Genomic DNA, 22660 nt, shown 5'->3' with positions numbered 1-22660 from the left:
ACAGTTCGTACTGTTTCTGCTTGAGGTATGCAGACTTTTCTGATTACACAAGCAGGACTGTTCCGCTTTTGCTGATACAAAGTAAAAATATGAACATATTTCTTTTGTTATTTTGGCGAGCAACTTTATTCAGCAAAACGACACTCATTTATGTTTTGTAATGTACTCTTCAAACTGGATGTCACCAAACAGCATTGTGCCACTTCATAGTTTCATGTTACTTGACAGTGTTACTGATACCATTTACAGTACCTGTATCTGTTTTCAAATCTACTTGATACTTGTTGTGTAACTTAAGCAGCACCAGCCTCTCCTGGGGTTCATCATCAGTTCATATTCACTGATATTATCAATCGTTCTGTTCGTCATTGACGAGTAATAATGGTGGAATTTGGGGAAATTGATTTTGATTAAATTTGAGGTGACTCATCACTTGGCAGCTTTGAGGCAACTACATTAACACAAACATCTTTGCACAGATATACTGTGTATGAAAAATTGCCTAAAAATCACATCATATATTTCCTAGTAGACTCTAGAAAGAATTTGCTGCCTCAATTGTATTTTAATGTCAAATATTCTGCCCCCCCCCCCCCTCCTCTCTCTCTCTCTCTCTGCACACACATACACACATGCACTCACATTCTTACTTATAAATGCTCCATATATTGTTTTTTTTTTGTTTGTTGTTTTTTCACTTTTACTGAACTACCAAATCTGACAAAGACAGCTGCTCATGTTTGCTGTGCTGTCAGTTTTCTTGTTTTCTGCCGTTTTTTTCCTTTTGTATGCCTTGTCTTATACATTCATCCAACTGTAAGCAAAGTGAAGGGATTTGGGGAGCTGAAACTGCAGCTGGTTGAAAAGCCTATCCTGTGACTTGATAGGTTGCAGCATTGTGCTGTGAGGCACAGGACCCGCGGGCAAGCATAGGTGTGAGGAAAGTTGTGTGTTGCCATGGTGACCAGACACGAAGGCCCAAATCTGATTTCGGACTCAAATACTGGAAAAGGTGTTTGAAAAGTGCTAAAGAAAATGAAAGCTTGTTTTTAGTTGTCTTAATTATTAATTAATGAATGCTGCAATACATTAATTGTAAATGTTGGAAAGTTGGTTGGAATTTAAGTTAATTTTCCTCAATTGTGCAGCCAGTGTGGGCAAACGGTCAAATCCGAGGTAGGGTACACAACACTAAAAGGCAGACACTCAGTCCCTCATTCTAGTGGACCAAGTATGTGAAGATGGCAGCCTCCTGATTCACATCATTTCCTCCCGGACCACTACACACCTGCCGGATCCTTCAAACTGGCTGAAAGAAATGAAAACTTTAAAAAATAAAAGCAACAAGTGTATTTTACATGTCTTTGGAGACATGCTTCCATCTTTTCACACATGAAGTATTTTGGTATTAACTGGTTTAGTTTGGGTGCAGGTAGTATTGTTTTTAATAGTTATTCCTTCACACCTCCGTCACTAGTCCAAAAAGGGTGTGTCAAGTCTTTATTTCATGAGCTAGATAAATATATATATAGAAGACTCACAATTTGTTGTCATTATACTGGCATCCAACCATGTGCCATGACCACAGCAATTCTTAAGTATTTATGTAAGTCCTCAAATTCCTGAAACTCTTCATTTTCAAATGTAATGTTCATTGAAAGCATCTGATCCACTAGACATGTCAGTAAAGGTTTGCAATGGTGTATAGCGCCCTCTACTGTCACATTTTGTGGGTAACAATTAGGGAACCAGAAAAGGACATGAAAAAGGAGGGAGTATTAAACTAATGATGCACCCCGGCATAGTTTTTGTTCCCAACTTTTTTCTTATTCACATTTTCTTAGTGTTTGGTTCTTTCTTTTGTTTTATGAACTTTTCGTTCAGCCCTGCTAATGTGGCCAGGCTGGAAAAAAGAGCCTTTTTATGCCACAGCACAGGCATTTGAACCAAACTGCACCAGTGACCATGGCAACACTGTCTGCTACTATGGTTCAGATATGTTGTTTAAAGCCTTTTCTTTTTGAACTTTATTCTTGTGAAAAAGAAAAGTTTGCTATATTATTTTATTTTATTTTTATTTTTATGTTATACACAGATGATAATGACTGTAATAATTAAGTAGTCCAGCACCTGATTTTGATTGGATGATTAAATGTTTACATCTTTAGCACAATTTGCCAAAGTCCCTTCCTGCTTTTTCTCTACGAAGAAGAATGAGAAGGGGTAAAAGTCTTCGGAAATACAATTCAAGTCACGCAGGACTCGTTCAGTGTTGGGTGCACATGGCGTACAGTATGTTGTGTATTTCATTGTTCCCTCTAGTCTCCATTCAACCGGCTCTTAGCTGCTGATCTGGTGTCAGTTTTACAAAGGACCAGGGGTGAAAGGCCCCCAGCCTCCTGATTTAATGTTTTTACAGAATGTAACACATCCAAATGTTTGCAATATGTGCCTGTTCAGACAAAATATAGGATGCAAAAGCAACTATGGGTGTGTGTTACACTGTGGAAATAGCTTAACACATCATTCTAAAGGAGGAAAATTAATCTTGCAGACCGCCATCATTATTAGTATTAAATAGGGGTGTATAACTGAAAACCAGTCAGTGAACAAGAGCATCTTCCACACTGTGCCAGTAGGACTTCATTCATATTCTCTGTGTATCATCTTTATTTGATGGAAATTAAGTGAGGAGACGTAGAAGGGCAAAAGATTTGTTCTCTCATCTTTTCTCTTAAACAGGGTGAAGAGTTATGGCATGTTTTGTCCTAACAAGAGGGACATCTTTCCCTCTTAGCCCACCTCAAATCCCCTTTGGATCAACAAAAGAGGACCCTCTCAGATATGTGAAAAGCCCTGCTGAGACATCCAGCTCAGGACTGTGCTGAGCTGTTTAAGCTCAGCTTGAGGGACTGTAACAGTGTATGTGTGAGCTACGGCATGAGAGGGGCCTAACATACACATACACAATATACTAAATAAGTCAAAAGTTGACACAATAATCAATAGGAAGGGACATAAATGTGTTTTATAAGAGTAGTGTGGCTTCATTGAGCTGGTGGATGGGAGGACGGGGGTTATTATGCCGTGAGGGGGCACACATGTAAAAGTGTATATTTGTGTGTGTGTGTGTGTGTGTGTGTGTGTGTGTGTGTGTGTGTGTGTGTGTGTGTGTGTGTGTGTGTGTGTGTGTGTGTGTGTGTGTGTGTGTGTGTGTGTGTGTGTGTGTGTGTGTGTGTGTGTGTGTGTGTGTGTGTGTGTGTGTGTGTGTGTGTGTGTGTGTGCGTGTGCGTGCAGTATGTACAGTATGTACATACAGATGGGTGACAAAGGAAAAACCTGAATAAATGTGCATAAACATAATGGATGCAGTTGCTTCCACACAGGTGTACTGTATGGTACAATTAAGTAATTAACATGCAATCATGATCTGTATATTAATGTAAGCAGGCCCAGTTGATTCTGAAGATCGCAAAAGGAAAACATCTAAGTGATGCTGAAATGGGGTTAATTGTTGGGGCACTGATGGCAGGAGCTTCAGTCCAAAGACTGGCTGGTGTTCCAAGAGGAAGAGTAAGAGTGATGCTCATGCATTAGTACTATAAGTAAAGAAAAACAGAAGAGCAACTCCTCCTCAGGTGACAATGTTAATGCAGGATGTGATCAGACTGTCAACAAGAACAATCCGTCTGCAATTATATAGAGAGGGATATTGTAGGGTCTCAGCGCACATTTGAGAGGTCAGTGGTGCAAAAACTACAGACCCTGGTCTCCAGAGATGTGGAAAAAAGATCTAAGTCAGATGAGTCATAATCACCATATTTTTAACAAGTGGGCGAGTGTGTGTGCATGGTATACACTAACAGAAAGGTACCTTGAATGATTGACCCCTACAGTGAGGGGATCCATTTTGCTGGCATGGTTTTGCTCCACTTGTTCACTTTGAGGGAAGTGTCACTGCAAATCAACTCAAAGTTGCCCTGAGTAATCACCTTTATCCTATGATGAAACATTTCTATCCTGACTGGTTTCTTACAGGATGAAAATGCCTCATCCATAGGGCATGAGGGGTCACTGACTGTGTCATATGCTATGGCTTTCACGTCATCAGGTCTCAACACATTTAACACTTATGGGAGGTTTTGGACCGACAGCACTCTCCACCACCATCATCCATCAGAACTATAAATGAGGAAATATCTTCTGGAAGAATGATGTTCATCCCTTCAATAGAGTTCAGAGACTGGCACACTGAAGCGATTCTGGCAGCACGTGGTGGCCCAACACTAATAAGACACTTTATGTTGGTTTTCCCTTTAATTTGTCACCCGTCTGTATATACACAGTGTACTCAGCCGCAGGTTCCTAGTTTTGTTGTCAGACTGTACAGCGCTTCTAACTGTTCCCTGTTTTATAGATACTGCAGAAATTCAACTTTGAATGAGGAGAAATGATTAACTTAAATAAATGCATTTATATATTACCACAGTGTGAAGTATTTTTGCTTCAGTGGTTTATGGTAATGAATACATTTATTGCAGTCACACAGACACACCAAGATACACAATACATTGACATTTCTGTTGGTTTGTTGTATATTTCACAGTGATGCAGCTAGCTATGCATGCACCTCATAAAATCATCCTGCTGCAAAAAGAAAAATAAATTACACATTTTAATATTCTCAGATCATCTATATCAGTTTCATGGCAGCATATTTTAGACTTCATAAGGTGCATTGTATGTATTTTCTGCAATGACTCATCTCACTTTCTGCTGACTAGAGAGCTGCCCCAAGATAAACCAAGCCTCCAATGTCAACATAGTGCAGAAGGGTAATATTTATTATTACAGTAAGACAAAGGCAATATTCTTAAAAAAGGCTGCTCCAAGTGACACAGTTATAATACAAAAACACTCTTACAGAGGTTATGTACATATATAGACAAGCGATACTGACCATGTTGATATCTGTCACACAGTTTTATATTTTAAGCCCGTTGAATTGTGTACTAACAAGCACACCCATTGTTCAGTGTTGACTAAGTTTGTTCTTCTCAACATGAAAAACAAAAATAAGTGGATGCCTCTCTCTTTGGACAACTCATTCCCAAACTCTAGCCACTAATATCCAACTATAACAGCCTTCGTTTCTCAGTGAAGCCTTTTCACAAGATTTTAGAATGTGCAGGGATTTGCTCCCATTTAGCCCCAGCAGCAACGGTATTTAAAACATTTTACTTGGTTGAATCTTGACAAATACAGTCTAATAAAAAAAAGAGATGAGCTTCAAGGAAAGTTCGAGGTTGTATGAGTTCATGTCCTGATGGCTGCACCTATAAACATATTTACAATCCAATAGCATTGCAGGGATAACATGAAATAATAAGTGACTATGTAAATGTGGTCTTTAAAAAAACATTTACTGATTTTTTTAGGATAGCTTTTAGAGTGATTTTGCAACTGTGGGTCACACAGGTACATACTGTGTTTATAAGGTAGCATGCGTCTCCAGTGGTCTCCAGCAGGGGGCGCCGAGAGCAGCATCGGACACACAAAGGACCGCAGAGGAAGACGGGGCTCAGACAGAAGCTGATTAGTTCCACTCAGCAGACACAGGTGGTGGTCGGTTGTGTCTGATAGAGGGTCCGAAAACACACAAAAAAAGCACCATGAAGAACGAAGGTATAGAAGGCACGGAGAGGTTCCTGAGTCCGGACAGAGGCAGAGGCCTGCGGGCGGTGAGGCACTTCGCTGTGGGGGAGATGGTGTTCGCCTGTCCTGCTTACTCCTACGTGTTGACAGTGAATGAGAGAGGGGCTCACTGTGAGCACTGCTTCACCAGGTAACAACACAGCAACCTCACCTCTCTTAAACAGCTGAGAAAACACACCTGAGTAATATGTAACATTAGCCCGGTGGCTTTTAAGTGTCAGCTGCCCACCTCACCGCTGGCTAACCTCATTAACAACCTTGCTAGGTTAGCTTTTAAACCTCTGGACACCTAATCTAGCTGGAAATGGGTCAGTGCGATGAAGCAGCTCACCTGACTTGACACTGCAGCAAATTGCAGCACTGCAGACTTGAGAGAGAGATTAACTCATTTCAATCATGCAACGTACAGCAACCAGCTGATTTTGAAAGCCTAAATGTAAAATACTTGCTTTCTTGTAGCCTCAATGATATTATAATTATGCTACTGCTGAGTCAAACTATGCCACCAGTACTTACAGGTAGCATGCTTTGTCAAAGGAGCAAACTTTAAACTGACATGCTTGTGCTATTGGACATGCGAGTACTCTCTGTTCCTCTTAGGTGGACTTAACTGCTGCCATGCACTTACAGGCCAAGCAGTATACTACAGAGTTACAGCATGATTTCTTTGGTTACACTCATTCATCTGGTGAAAGGGAGATTACACCATGACTTTCAGCCAATGCTTGCATCACTAGAGCACTACAGCAGAGGTGCAGAATTTGGAGGGGTGAGGAAGGCCATTCAGAGAGTACTGACGTATGTGGGGGTGTGTAGGCATACTGTCAAACACATAAATAAGGGTTAAATTCAACTTGTCAGCTTCTCTTGTTGAGATCTGATGCCACTGTGACACTCTTAAGTTAAATTAACTCTGTCTCTCTCCCTTTGTCACACACACTCTCCCACACACTTTCATACCATGCACACTCACACATGTGCGTCCTGGTTTGTGGAGCAGTAAAAGGTTAGGGTGCTAAATATAGGTGTCCATGTGTCCTAAGAGAGGAGGAGCCACAAGATGAGAAGGCCAGGGGTGGATGTGTGCATTTGGAGGTTGGATGTGTGTCTGTGTGTACATGCGCTCTGACACTCAGTCCTACACTGGAATCTTTGATCACTTGTGTGTTTCTTTGAAAATGGACTGGAGATGATTGTGGGACGGATTTTATTGGAAGTCCTGAATCTAATGCCCAGGTTTTTGCAGCTAAATAACTTTTGCTCGTGTTTGAGCTCAGATGTTGTGGACTTGTCTTATTTCATTCAGCATCTGCCAAACAATAAATATGCAATGAGCTGTCTCTAAATGTCATGGGAAGAAAACGATGTAAAGCAAGCAAATATTTTCACGGCCCACCCCCTAAAAACAGCAGTTAAAGTAGCAGCAGAGGAAAATGTACACAATGTGATTTAATATAGATGAATACAGTTAAATCTTCAGTTAAATCCTATCTTCTAACAAAAAGTCACAGCCCCCCCCTCATCACAGTTATCGTGTACTTACAATGTGTGTGCTAATGTCATTACAGGAAAGAAGATCTTTTTAAGTGTGGAAAATGTAAGCAGGCCTACTACTGCAACATTGACTGTCAGGTAAGAGTGTGTTCTGAGTGTGTGAATTCACGCCTGCTTCCATTTTTGTGCACTTTCATATGTGCCAGTTTCCAAAATTAACTAAAGGACGTGATCATGAACATATTTGACTGGAGTCACTGCATTGTAAATAGAAATGTTTTACATTTTTTAAATCTTATCCTAATGAGGCACTGAATAAGTGATTTTCTTTTAAAAAGGTAAATGGACTGCATTTATTCAGCGCTTTTTACACTACATGCCAACATTCACCCATTCACACCCATTCATACACTGATGGCAGAGGCTACCATGTTAAATGCCAACCAGCTCATCAGGATCAAATCTAAAGCAGAATCACACACACTCACACACCTATGGCACAACCATCGAGAGCAATTTGGGCTTCAGTATCTTTCTCAAGGACACTTTGACATGCGGACTGGAGTAGCAGGGAATCAAATCGATTGCTGATCTTCACTATTTCTATATAGAAGGACAGACTGTAAGTGAGCAGGCAGAAAACAAACCATTTTATTATTATCATCAAAAAATGTAAAGTTATTTACAAGATACATGTTGTGTCAAAAGATTAATATTTTTTCCCCTGCTACCACCTCGAAGTAATTTAAAGACTGATTTTCATATCCTTTTGACCCACCTTGGGACCTTGGACCACACATTGAAAACCAGTTCAGCAGAGCTTCAGGCAGGCAGCATCAAGTGAGAGAAATGGATTCAGACTGCAGTTGCTATGATGATCTTTTCTGTCCTCCCTCTGTCTAGTTTTAGTTTCATGGTACAAAATTCAGAGAGAGAGACTTTGTTATAGGATTATTTGCTGAAATAACTGAGGATTGCTAACTTATTTCTGTCTTTTTTTCTCTCTCTTTGTATACAGAGAGGTGATTGGCCCATGCATAAAGTGGAGTGTGTAGCCATGTGTGCCTATGGGGAGAACTGGTGTCCATCAGAGACCGTCAGACTGGTGGCCAGAATCCTCTTGAAACAGGTAAGAGAAATACGAGCCAGGAGAACAAATGGAAAAACAGCAAATCTGTTAATCCACTTATTGTTTCAGCTCTATGTAAATGCATCAAGAGCTTAACATGTTAAAGGTCACAGAATATAAAACAATGAAAATATAACGGTAAAATAGTTAACAAAGTGGACATCATCCTCATACATAGGCCAGACTTGAAATGCATAAAAATCCAAGGATTGAACTTATCATATAAAACCCTGTACCACAAAATGAAACAATATAAACAACTGTCGATGTGCATTAAAACGAAATTCAAACTCAACTTGAATTGAAGTGAAAGCTGTAATGTTCCAAACCCTAATTACCCTGAGTAGATCGAACAATATATCTTCACACACAGGTGTAACTAACAACATTAACAGTGGCTTCATTAATGTAGGTGTGCTGCTTCTAGGATGCAGGTGTTGTGAATGCTTTATGCTGGCTGCTGTGTTCAGCTCATTGGCACGCCTAAATGGAACGGAGTGATCAGTAATATTATAAGTTACACCTGTGATGAGCAGCCCATATTCAGAAGCGTAATAACTGAAGACTCAGGGGAGCCAGTGGGAGAGAGTGTCTGCAAAATCAGTTAACTTAACCCTCCTGTTGTCCTCGGGTCAATTTTGACCCGGGAGGGCAACAGGCATCATTCATTCATTTTCATTTAAATGAGGCCTATTTGTCCATCATTTCCAAATAATGTGCGTAAAACCTGTGGTAATAAATTGGAATTAAGTTGGCTACAAAGGTCTAACACAGAGTTAAGTGATCATTTATACCTCATGATTTATAAGCAGTCAAACCAAACCAGGTCAATGAGGACCCAGGTGGACAAAAGGACAACAGAAGGGTTAAACAAACTTTAGGGATGATACACACTCAAAAAGATAATGACTGAGGCACAATAATAAGATAATTTTATGAGCCTGACTGTATTCTATACAATAAACCAAGCAGCTGCGATGAATGACTTCACTCATCTCAGTTTCATTTGTATACCTTTGCATGAGCAGTATCATGCGAGTGTCATGGGTTTCATATCTTTGTGGTTCATTTATTGCATATGTGATTGCATTCAGAAGGAAGACCTGATGAGACTTCATCATATTTGGCCACATTAAACACTGTGACTAAAAAAATCAGACAAGAAGAACTAAACTAAAGAACTAAAGGCCTCGTATGTTAATGTGTTTAGATTAAAGTTTTGGTCCCATTGAATGTCGAAGTTCTTAAAGTTGACATTGTTGCATATAGTATTTTAATATCTTCCACTATCTTTTTGAGCTGCTGTAGCAATGCATTTTCCCCACTGTGGGATCAATAAAATGTATCTTACCTTATCTTATAGAAGTCTTTTACTCTTATAAACCATTTACTCTAATAAAGCAATTCAGTGAGAAGGGAGATTATTATTATTATTTATTTAATATTTTGTTAAACTTTTCAATTTTGTTTGTTTGACTCAAAAAATATCATGTCTTGTGTCTCATGTTGCAGAGAGTCACAACAGAGCGCACCCCTTCAGAAATGCTGCTGCTGCTCAAAGAGTTTGAAGCCCGTAAGTAGCTGTGTATGTATGAATACATGAGTGTGTGTGTGTTTAGTTACATGTACGTGCACTTTTAGTTACATAGAGTGGTCTGTGTGCAATCTTTCTGTGTCTCTGCAGTTTTAGCAGCATTTCTATTAATAGCTGTAGCCTCCAGTCCTGGTTCTGTCTCTTTCATTCACTCCAAGTCTACACAGCACTGGGACTTAAATCCCAAGCCTCTGTATGCTGTAATTTCATGTTCTCTGCCTCAAAAACTGCTGCCAATGTGCCCTTGAGCAAGGTACTCAACAAGATCATTTACAGTATTTTTCCCAGATAATGATAATTAACTGTGATAGCATGTGTGTTACATGAGTCGTATTAAGATTAAGTTTGGAAAACATTGGTAAAGCTGCTGCAAATTATCCTGATCATACAGTGAAAGTTGATGATAAAACAGCAAATTTGCCACAAAACACACAGAAACGAGACTGTGTTTCATCTAAGCACCCACAGGCTGTTTTCTTTGCCCCATTTGGTATTATCATTTAGTCTGAGCTGTTGTTGCAGGCTCAGATGTGTCATCAGAGGATTGTCAGAGAATTACCCTTCACACCTGTCTCTTACGCACACAAAGCAAATCAGTGGCCAACTGCCACCACCTGTGAGAGTGTGTGATTGACAATGACATGTGGCATAATAACACAGAGTACTTCTCCTATGGAGCCTTGTGGTGGATGATAATGATAGTGTTAAAGGATGTAGCTGGCAATTTTCTATATTTTTCTTATTGTCAACAAATCTCTTGTGCAGAGTCAAACCAATGAACTCATCCGGTTTACAAGTATAGTGTAGGTATCCAAAGCATGATGTATCTTATTCCTCTGTGCCTGTGTTATTGTAAAAGACTATTAAAAACACATTAGTGAGACATGCTGTTTCACTTGGCAACATGCATCTTCACCACAAACAGAATGATCATATTATTTTTGTCAAGAAACGGCTTTAAAGACCAATCAAAGCGATAATATTGTAACTCGCAAGAGAGATGTTTCTTGTAAGGCAGATGCCACTAAGCATGAACAAGGGATCTTCTTGACTTTATCCTGAGGTTCTTTGAAAAATGTACAATGTGGCACAAAGTCAAGAGGTTGTGATACGAAGGCCAACAAGCGAATTAATCACTGTTAACGGAGCCACATTCCTGGATTCAGTGGTCTCTGCCGTACAAGATCTGCTCTCCAGAGACTGAAAATGTGATTGCTGTTATTAGTGGGTGGAGCCGTTTCTAAACAAGATACAGTAACCATCATCCTCAGGGACAAATTGCAGACTCATTGACCTGTTTTTAATAGTTTTTGGACAAAGAAGAATATAAATGAGCACATGAGATTTGTGGACAAAAAGAAAACCAAAAAAAGGAAATCTCCCGCCATATACTTGAAGAAACAAAATGAATAAAAACTATTACCAAAATCCTTAACATTTTGGATTTCTATTTAATCGTTCTGTGTCTCTGCAGTTTTAGCAGCATTTCTATTAATACCCCTTCTGTAGCCTCCAGTCCTGGTCTCTTTCATTCACTCCAAGTCTGCACATTTTGGATTTCTATTTTATTTAATATTTATCCACCCCTGTCATCATTTATCTAACCCTTTAATCTTTTTTTCTGATCCCTATTACAAGTAAAAGTAATATACTCTGACTTCATTTTTAATGGCTAAGCTCCTTCAGTAATTTTGGGGTCAACAACACATTTGGTCCTCTCTAAAATGTAAGAACTGCCTAAAACACTATCAAGTCCATCTAGTGCCCCACTAAGGCTATTTATTAAACCTCACATTATTCTTTCTCTCTGTCCTTTTTTGTCTTTGTGCTTTCTTGTCATTTATATCTCTCTGCTTTTGGCTCTCCCCTTCTTTCTCTGTCTCTGTGTCATTGCCTCTGTCAGATTTAGATAAGATGGACAGTGAGAAGGAGGAGATGAACCAGACAGATATAGCAGCCCTACACCACTTCTACTCCAGACACCTAGGCGACCTCCCTGACGATCAGGCCCTCACTGAGCTCTTTGCGCAGGTAAAACTGGAACACCTTATTTAGTTCAATGGTCTCAGGAGTTTTCTTTGGAACAGGATCTTTAGAGTTGCTGTGTACTGTATGGATTCTCTGTTGATCTGTGCTTTGTTCACCTTCATCAGTATAACTTGATATCAACTCCTTATTACGAGACAGGCAGCATAACTGGGTACTGCTGTGTTTGTGTGTGATCTAGGAGTTTGATTATTTCAAACTATGCAGCCACTGCTTCCCCCCACATCATGGGAGATTTTTATGTGGGGATAAATCATCTGCCCTCCCTGTTGGAATAAATCCTAAACAGCTGCGTGTGTCATCTGTGCAAGCACATGTCACCACACAGAGACGTTTTTCAGAAGAAGCACAATGAGGCTCTCATTCAAATGAACTACCTTAAAGTTTTAATGTGTGATTTTGATCACACTCTTAATTACAATAAAAACATTGCGCTCCTAGAAAGATCCAGGATCTCTTGAGTGTGCTCTGGTGGTGTCGTATGATTGGTTAGGAGAGTATCAGGGGGCCTTGGCTGTCATACAGACAGGTGTTACCCTTTCATGGCCTGTAAAAGAGCATACTGTGTTTCAAGTCAACACACATACATACAGTATACACAGAACTTTGTTAAACATGCAGTGTGCAAATACAGTATGTTTACATCCTTAATGCCTGTGTTCACACATCTTATCTTAACAATCCAGTTTTTCTGCACATGATAGAGACACACACAGAGGGACACATGAAGAGTTGAATACATGACCTGTATTACACACCCACTAGGTCCTTTCAGTTTAACTCCACTGCATTTAGCACAATTAATTTGCACTCTGTGCCAGTGCGGGTGTCCCCTTTCTCTCCAGGAAACGACCTCTTTGCCTTCTTATCTCACTTATACATTTAATCTCCACTACCAGATTTCCTCCTCTTCAGTGGTGTGGGTGTTACAGCACTGGAGAGTACAGGCTGATGCAAGTTGTATTATCATATTACTCACCCCTGCTGCTCTCTGTCTCTGTCTCCACCTGTTTGTTTGCGTCTTCCTCTCTCTTGTACTGTCCCTCCTGTTTTGTTTTGTGTCTGCAGGTTAACTGTAATGGTTTTACCATAGAGGATGAGGAGCTCTCTCATCTTGGATCAGCTGTTTTTCCCGAGTAAGTGGCCAGTGTCAACAAAGCAGCATCATTCAATAATCAGTCCATTCATCAGTTTCGTGTTTTGTGCCAACATGCTACAAATTAAATCAAGTGGCCGTTTCCTCTCGCTGTGTGTTTTATAACATCCTCGTTCAGCCTTCTCCTCTGTCTTTTTCCTCTCACTGTTTTTAGAACATTTTTTTTTTCATGTAATTATGTAACAGTTTATTTTCATCTGTTTATGCTTTTGATTTGATAAACTATTTTAGTCTGTTTTTCCTTTTTAAAGGACCCACGAAACAGAATTTGGAGCCTCTTTAGCTTCTTTACTGTGACATATTTCCAAGTGAAACGAAATATGTGGCTGGTGTACAATTACAAGAGGGGTTTAAAACAAATCCTTCACATTTGATTGGACTGCTAAAAAGTAGATGGGGGTTATAGTTTAGCATAATACGAGGGATATATTAATAAATTAGACACACAGTCACATTGTTTTGAAAATGTAAAAGTTTTTGCCCACTGATATCCAAACACACAGTTCTTCAAGTCTCACTTCATATTGCTCTGTTAGCTACTGCAACCCACAAATAAAGTGCAGTTCCATATAACCCGTGTGGCAAACTAGTCATCCAAAGTCACATTGGATTGGACTTAGATTTTGACTTAGATTTTGATGTAAAAATACTCAAATACTGATTTATTTTTGGACATATAACAAGAGATAAATGAACAATTAACACAGGAACATGTGATTTAAAACTGGGACAATGTGTTTATCCTTTCATAGGGCCTTTTTAAATGCAGTGCAAAATATACATGAACCATCCTGTAGATATAATCTTAACATAAAGCTGCTCAATGTCATGGTTTATCATTATGACCTACTACTTTTATGCCTACTTTGGTTTCACTGATTATTCTCTCACTTTTTTCTGTTCCTTCCAGTGTAGCACTGATGAATCACAGCTGTAGTCCTAATGTCATAGTTACCTATAACGGCACAGTGGCTGAAGTCAGAGCTGTGCAAGAGATCAGCCCTGGAGATGAGGTAAGCAAACCGTACATATATTATTCTAGATCAAATGAAGTTACAAAGAAGCACAGATGCCAGTTACCTACTGTTGTTTACTTTGATTAATGCACTATGTTCTATTTAATTTATTAATTACTCTGAATCTGCTCCTTCCCTCTCTCCGTAGATCTTTAACAGTTACATAGACCTGCTCTATCCTACAGAGGACAGGAAAGAGAGGTTGTTAGATTCCTACTTCTTCACATGCCAGTGTACTGAGTGCACCACCAAGTCTAAGGTATCAGTTACTTATCTCTTTGAAATGCTTTCTCAGATCACTTCTTTGATATCTAAGTTTGGTGGGACCTTTTTCTTTAGTTAATTTTGAGGAATATACCAAAAAGTGTCTCAGCAGCTTCAGACTCTGTTTTCTATTGAGCTAAAGCAGCAGGTTCATTGTTCCAGTGTTTCTGTTTTTGTGCTACTAACCTTCTTCATTTCAAACTCAGGCATACATGCCCAATAGCCGTGTCCCAATTCCAAATTACATATAGAAAATGTATATATACTATATATCAGTATTCATAGTGTTGTGGGTAGTTCCTAATGTGCATTTCTTTGTGGAACAGTAAATTAAGCAATATTAACAGGTATAATGTGAAAACTTGACAAATGTGTATATTTAATTTTGTTACTTTTCCAGATAAAACTGGGACACAGATATTGATACTGTACAGCTCTTTTATTTAGAAAGCTCTGTGGTGTTGTAGTGTATTTATTTTTTTATCTTACAAAAGCTCCTTAAAGCTCATATGTTATCACATTTCTTGTCATCTTTCTTTAGGACGAAGAAAAAATGAAGATCAGGAAGCTGAGTTTTCCACCAAAGCCAGAGGAAATCCGATCCATGGTCCATTACGCCAAGAATGTCATCGAGGAGTTCAGGAGAGCCAAACACTACAAGAATATCCTCCTCTGATTTATAACTCTATTTCTCCACCCCCACCACATTAATTTCTTCTGTGTGTCAGTTTCACCTCTTCTTCTTTCTCTGCATCGCTCGTCACATTATTCCTTGACTCTCTGGCACTCCCCAGTGAGCTACTGGAGATGTGTGAGCTCAGCCAGGAGAAGATGGGCACTATATTTGCTGACACCAACGTCTACATGCTGCACATGATGTATCAGGCCATGGGCGTCTGTCTCTACATGCAGGATTGGGACGGAGCCATGAGCTACGGAGAGAAAATCATTCAACCATACAGGTAAATTGATTATCTGTAAGAAATCGGAATGGAGGCTGTCATGCAGTTTCAGTTTATCCATATGCTCGTACAATGATTAAATCAGTCTTACTGCAGTGTGTTGTTGGACAGTTTCAGTACAGAGGTGGATTATGAAGCTTAGTGTCAATCAATGAGTAAGAATTTAACCTCACAATAACACTTTTTGTCTTATCAAGTGTGCAGTGATTTCGAGAATTATATGGGTGGACACAGTTGGATTTTTTCCCACTTTTTCACAATTAATATTGTGCTTTAATACTTGACCTGAAAACTGAGCAGAGGCGCATTTCCTGGAGTATCTTCTTGGCTAACTTAAAGGACCCCGTATTATCTGAATGAAAGTTTTCCAGTTTTTTAATTAGATTTTTTTAGGCCTCTGCAAGTTTGACAGAGGTCATGTAAGGATGTGGTTTTTCATTCTCATAAAACTTTAGTGTCTAGTTCATTAGTCAGTGAGTTATATTATTTGAACTGTGTTGTGCAGCTCATACATTTCATGGAGTTTTTTACTTTACAAAGTAGAATATAATTTGTTTGTGTGTCCAACATAAACCAATTCAGCACATATAATAATGTGTTCCTTTTACTATACGCTCAGTCTTGGTAATACTAAAGATGTTTTCCCTCTGTGGCATACAACACTAAGCCACATCTACAGTATCATAACATTATCAAGCACTCTCAGCCTGATATGTTTTGAACTTCTGTAGCACTACAACGAAACTAAATGTAACATAAATTATAGATTCTTTCTTCTCATGTTCACTGCTTAGCTTGATGTATAAATCATATTCTCTCTGCAGCGTACATTACCCAGCCTACTCTCTGAATGTGGCGTCTATGTATCTAAAACTGGGACGTCTGTATTTGGGGCTGGAGAGACAGGCACAAGGAGTCAAAGCCCTGAAGAAGGTAAGTTTACAGACGTTTTGTTATTTGGTATGTTAATGTGAGACAAAATGAGAGTCTCTGAGATAAACAATGTTACAAAGGGGATAAGAAGATGAACATTAAGGGCCCTATTTTAACAATCTATAGCGCATGGCGAGAAGCACGTGGCGCAAGTGCCTTTGGGTCGTGTCCAAATCCACTTTTGCTATTTTAACGGCCGAAAAATGGTCACTGCGCCAGGCGCATGGTCTAAAATGGTCGGACTTAAGTCCCCTCATTAATCATAGGCGTGTTTTGGGCGTAACACGCGGTAAACCAATCAGAGTGTCATCTCCCATTCCCTTTAATATCCAGGCGTGCTGTCACCTTGACGGATTGTTAGTTTGATGGCGGATTTACCAGGATTGGTCACATGACTACATTGACAGTTTCATTGATAATTACTGCGATTGACTGATTCTGATACAAAGAGGCACGTCATTGTGACTTTTTTTTAATATGTTGATGTACATCATAATACGAATTCACATTGTGGTCCTTTTTATTCACATTGTGGTCCTGTGCTGCTGCACGCCCGTGTGTGCGTAACAGGCACAGTGGCTGCGCGCTGCGCTCCCGCCTATCTAGGAGCATATTGGACTCTTGATGATACGCCCTTTAATAACAGTGACATATGCGCCAGTGACTTTAGACCTGTTTTTTTTTGGTCAGTAGCACAATTGCTTTCCTCTGCCTCAAAATAGCAACGCGCCACCAATGCGCCTGACCACACCTCATTTTGAGACCAACACGCCCATAGGCACACAGACTGGTGCAAGTGCATTTGCTATTTAGACAACGTGGGCGCAGGGCGAGAAAATGACAACTGCGCCGGGGGAAAACAAAGACACACGCCGACCGCAAGATGGGGCCCTTAAACTTCAGTCAGAATAACTTAAAGAAGTTAAGAGATCTGAGGTCAGAGGATTGACAAAAGAAAAATCCTTTAAAGACTGGGGTGTCCCTAAATTACAGGGCACTCATTGTACTAGAAAATATTTTTATCTTGTGTGCACAAGATGGGTTATAATATGCAGACTACATCTGCAAAAAAGATATGTATACACACACAAATGTATACATACACATAAACACAAAATCTTTTAAACGTATGTGACTCTGTAATAAATATTTGTTGTGTTTTTTTTCTTCAGGCACTGGCCATTATGGAGGTGGCTCATGGGAAGGATCACCATTATGTAGCCGAAGTTAAACGAGAAATCGAGGAGCAGAAGTAATAAAAGGAGGATCAGGAGGGAAAAAAAGATTAAGAAGAGAGGCACTGGTGGGAGGAAGCCCTCGAAAAACAGCAGCAACACATCATAACTGCATGGCATGCATCTTAAACCTCTGTTTTTACAACCTTTTTGACTTCCACTCCATTGTTTTTCCTGCTTCTCTTCAGGCAGGATATCTTTGTCCATTCTGTCTTCAGCATATTTTGGCTGATGATGACCACACTTACCATCTACAGCTGTCTACTTCCTGTCAAACCTGGACTTAAATGCAGAAAGATTTAAAAAAAAAAATTAAAATAACAAAAGTGTCTGAAACATTTCACATTTCTAAGGCTCTGCAGGTTTCTCTCATTTACAGCAATTAAATGGCTTCTTTAGCATGATATCCTCATATCTGCAGTTCGATATTTGTATGTTTTCAACCTTATTTGAAAATGTTGGTTTCCTGTGTCCTGAAGCTCATTAAACCCATTCAACGCCCACCTGTACCTCCATAAAGGATCACATCAGTTGATAAAGTAGTACTGCCCTCAAAGCTGCCTTTTGGAAGAAACAAGGCTTTCATTGAGAACTACGTGAGACCATTTTTCTGGAATGGTTTTTGTTTCCTTGTGAGTCTGAAATCATTCTGTTGGTCCTGTTGGTGTTGACTGGACATGTGAACAGACATTAGTATTTTTCACTGGCAGCAGTTTGAGCTCCATCGCAGATGCTCATTAATTTGACATTCTGTTCAAACTGGTGAGTAGTTGTTATGGAGGGCATTACTACATATTTAACAGCCAAAGCATTTTAATGCTATCGAATATTCAGCAACTGAGTTTTCTGGGGGTTTTTTTTGTTTGTTTTTGTTTAAACTGTGAAAAAATTATAACAGACCATGCATCAGGTCATCAGAGAAGAGGAATGCAAAAAAAAAAAAAAAGCCTACTCCTGAATGAATAACCAGTGGTTTGATTGGCTTGTCTTGTATACTTTTTGCCTGTTTTAAAGAACCAGAAAATGTTGCATGTTTTATTGTTTATGTTGTGTTTTTTTTTTTTTTCATATGAGGCTTGTTGACCAAATTGGCCGTGGGTTTAACTGACAAAGAACCAGCTATAATCCTCTGTTCAGTGTATCCATTAACAGGGGTGCTGATCTGAGACAGTTTGTCTCAACATTGGTACTATGATCCCTTAGCTGTCAGGAAAAAGGGTGCAACATCGTAGCTTTTGTTGCCTTTTGTCAAGAGATAAAACATATATTTTTTAGTGTTTTCTCAAATGCTTCATGAATCCAGATTGTAATGACTCGGACTGGACCATCAAGTCAATTTAGCAGCAGTGCACAGATTAACATAGACTAAAACGCAGCAGACAAACCTTTTTACATTTTGTTAAAATTATAACGGGAATATAATCATTCTCACCATACATTTTAAACTTTAAAGCAACAAGAATGAATGCAATATTTTCTAAAAAGGAAAAATGCTTCTCCCTTTTTTTTTTACATTCTTGTAAGATACATAGTCTGGGGTGGCTTAAAGACCATGATTTATAGCAGCCATTGTACCAACATGGTATTTTATGGAAGCATTTCCTTAAGTAGGAATGGCAATGTAAACATATGTTAAGAATCTATGTGGGTGGTAGATTAAGGTTGAGAAAATTGAGGGGAAAAAAGTTTCGGTGTTACATTGTTTTTAATGGGTGCTTTAGAAACCAAGACCCCTAAATCATGAGGAGGAGAAACCTGTACCTTTCTCTCTGCTGAGATTAGATTTGAGTAAATCATTATCTAAAAGTCCTGAGTCAAAGGCAACTTGATTTTCTGTCTGTCATGTGTTGCTTTTATAAATTTGAGGCTAAGCAGAGTGTAAATGAGGTTGAAGGTTAAGGCAATGCAAAGATTATTACCTGTGTCTTAATTGAAGGCTTCTTGTTGTTTGTGACAAAATTATGTAAAAATAGCAAACCTGTTTCGTTTAATTGTATCGGTTTCTGTCAGTGAACAGCTGTACCGCCAGAGGAACTTAAGTCACAGGTCAAAATCCTTCTTAACGGATGTAGCTACTCCATCTTGTTTACTATGGATCCAGTTTTATGCACCACATTAATCTGGAGTACTGAGCACTAGAAATAGCCCACTGTCATGAGTTGTCTGTCGTCACACTCTGTAGCAGCTCCTGGGTACAGTAGGCGACCGGATTTCTCACCTGCAAAAATGCATCTAGAAAGTGCCTGCCTTACAGCGTTGCGTAGGTAATCCAAAAACACAGTTGTAACCGCTCAGTTCCTCATGGTTATTTTTATGTACATTTTTACAAAGGAAAGACACAATGAAAAGTGAGTTTGCAGACTGGTTTACACTAGCAAAAAATCCAACATAGACCATCTAATCCCTGTTTGCCATATTTGAGCACTTCTGGTCACACATAAGATGCATAAAATTTGTTTACATTTTCAGAGATGTCATGAAAGATAAAAATGGTGGTACAAAGGTTAAAATATTGCAATCTATACTCATGCTGCATCATGTATAAAAGCAGATGATGAATCCAAAGGCCACCCATGTGATGTTTTCTGCCATTTCTGTAAGGAACTGATACTTTATCAGGCATGAATGTTATTCTAATGGAATGCATACTAAATCCTGAGCCTCTTCTTTGTGTACCATGACAATGGATCCCAATAAATGACAGTATGACATTTGCTTTGTGGAATACAGTATACTTATTTGTTAATCTGAAATATTCTGCAGTAATCTTGCCGTGTTTGTAGATTAATATCAACAGATTTTCAGTGGTCCAAGGCAAGCAGACAAACATGTTTTGTTTTTTTCTTGCAACAACATACTGTATGTGCACTGGGGGCCTAGAGATTCCACATCACATTTGTATACAGTCACTGGCCACTTCATTAGGTACACCTGTGCAATCTAATTCAATCCAATACAACAGCTCTTCCATAAATTCTACTTTTTGAAGCTTATAAATGTTCAGTTTTTGTTGACATTGTCAAGAAGGTGATCATTCTACTTTATGTTTATTATTGAGGCCATAGTGGGTGATGGTGGTTTACTAGGGGGCATTATATTGAATGGTGTTCCTAATATTTTGTTGACTCCATTAATATACACGAGGGAGGCAAAATATTAGTAACACCATTCAATGTAACTCATCCCAGTACACCACCACCACCCACTACAACCTCAATAATAAACATAAAGTAGAATTATCACTTTTTTGACAATGTTAACAAAAACTGAAAATGTATAAACTTTTTTTTGTAGAAGTACAACTGATTGAAAAGAGCTGTTGTATTGGAGATTGCACGGGGTGTACCTAATGAAGTGGCCAGTGACTGTAAGTTATATATTGACCTTGTCACAAATCATGGAAGTAGGAACACACGTTAAACTAAGATTAAAGGAGAGCACAGAGAAACTTTCATCCCCAGCAGATGAATATGAAAACAGCCTTAAAGCGTCAAACTCTGCAGATACCATAGACTGTATATAAGAAAGGCATATACATAATTCTGCACAGTGAAGCTCACTGTTTCAACTACAGGAACAGGAATATTTTTGAATGGAGGGAACATTAGATAGTTTTAGATTCAATATGTAATGACTCTCGGGATTGTCATCCCAGCCTAAGTTTGTTTAACTGATCACATCCGATATTTAAGGGAAGATATGTGTTGGTTAGATAAACCAGAGATTCAAAGGATGCATGTTTGACATCCTGACGTTGATTACAATCAATACTTATAAAATAACACCACGTGGTGGCAGTGTTCAGACCACTGTAGGTTCAGACAGGACCAGAAATTAACCAATCATGTGCCTCGTTTGGCGAACGTCACGAGCACTGACCAATGGGCGTAGAGCTGAGTGGATTGCGGTTTCCTCTGGTGTAGTTTGAATTTTTCAACTCAAACAGCGTCTGTCTGATAAAGAAGCGTCGCGCCCAAAGTAAGTCTTACTATATTTAATCTTAACATTTGCACATATTTATTGTAGCTTTAAGTTAAAAACACATTTTAGTAGTTCGAACATATTGATTGTTTTAATCGTGTTTAAAATCAAAATCTCAAGTCTAACGTTAATACTCGACTTGCCTAACGTTAGCTGTAGGATTTATTAAAACCGTGTTCAATTCATGTTACTTTAACGTTAACAGATGTCTACTGTTTTAAATATTACTTGTAACCAAAAGCAATTTCACTGCTTCATTTTAAATTAATGTAACATTAGTGCTAATGTTATTAATTGTCTCAGCTGTCGATCAATTAACGAGCGTTAAATCACGTTGAAACGAATGTGGTAACGTTACCTGTAACATGCTAACAATGGCTAACTTGAATGCCCCAACGTTGTTTAAAAGGGTAAAGCTTGGCTGTAAAGAATTTATTAAGCTAAAGCTGATATAAACCTCAACCGTACATGTATAACGTTACCTTCTCTTTACAGCTAAAATGCAACACATTTACGTGAGGCAGAAGCTAACCTTGGTGCTATGACGAGTTAACTAGTTGATTAGCCAACTGTACTGTATGTTATGATAAATAAAGATGTTGTTAGCGTCCATTAGCTTGTTATGTGTAACTGGTAAATTATAAGAGAAGAGGGAGTAAACATAAACTTGTATGTGATTTAACGCTAACACTGATCTCTCCCTGCTCTATGTTGTGCAGTGTTGTAACATTTTGTTTTCGTCTCATGGTAATCAATAATTTACAGAAGTTAATTATTTAGTTTAAAATGCAAAATGTGCAATACATTTCACCCATTACTGTATATTTGAAAGGGATGTATATACTGGACATAACGACATAAAATGTATTATGTGTAACTTAGCAACGTCACTTTTAAAAAAAAAAACATTTAATATTAATCTCAACACTCTTCACTTCTTTGCACTGTTTATAACCTTTTAACAGTCCACAGAAACAGTTTCACTGGTATACAGTCATTCCTTGTGTATATTTCTGAAGTTTGTTATTTTGTGTAAGTTCATTGAGAGCCACTAAACCAGAGTCAGTAGTCAGAGTTGTATGCATTAACATACTTGGTCAATAAAGATAGATATGTCTGCAGAATGCTATTGTTT

At 38.8% G+C, this 22660-nt stretch overlaps 1 protein-coding gene across 2 annotated transcripts in view; it reads left to right on the top strand.

Moving 5' to 3' along the window:
- The first annotated feature begins 5575 nt into the window (after nt 1-5575).
- Nucleotides 5576-22660, top strand: part of smyd2a (SET and MYND domain containing 2a) — a 146318-nt gene continuing 129233 nt past the window's right edge. The window contains exons 1-12 of one of the 2 annotated variants that reach the window (XM_062421598.1): nt 5576-5845; nt 7284-7347; nt 8228-8338; nt 9851-9911; nt 11836-11963; nt 13047-13114; nt 14045-14147; nt 14299-14409; nt 14956-15076; nt 15202-15376; nt 16201-16309; nt 17482-17571. In XM_062421598.1, the coding sequence (XP_062277582.1) occupies nt 5673-5845; nt 7284-7347; nt 8228-8338; nt 9851-9911; nt 11836-11963; nt 13047-13114; nt 14045-14147; nt 14299-14409; nt 14956-15076; nt 15202-15376; nt 16201-16309; nt 17482-17565 (1308 nt within the window). In that variant the 5' untranslated portion in view covers nt 5576-5672 and the 3' untranslated portion in view covers nt 17566-17571. Of the gene's footprint in view, nt 5846-7283; nt 7348-8227; nt 8339-9850; nt 9912-11835; nt 11964-13046; nt 13115-14044; nt 14148-14298; nt 14410-14955; nt 15077-15201; nt 15377-16200; nt 16310-17481; nt 20259-22660 lie in introns of those variants that run through there. The other variant, XM_062421592.1, reaches the window with a different exon arrangement.

This window comes from Scomber scombrus, chromosome 1 (assembly GCF_963691925.1).
Source record: "Scomber scombrus chromosome 1, fScoSco1.1, whole genome shotgun sequence".
Taxonomy (NCBI): domain Eukaryota; kingdom Metazoa; phylum Chordata; class Actinopteri; order Scombriformes; family Scombridae; genus Scomber; species Scomber scombrus.
Note: the sequence above shows the minus strand (reverse complement) of the source record. Positions and strands in the feature narration are given on the sequence as shown.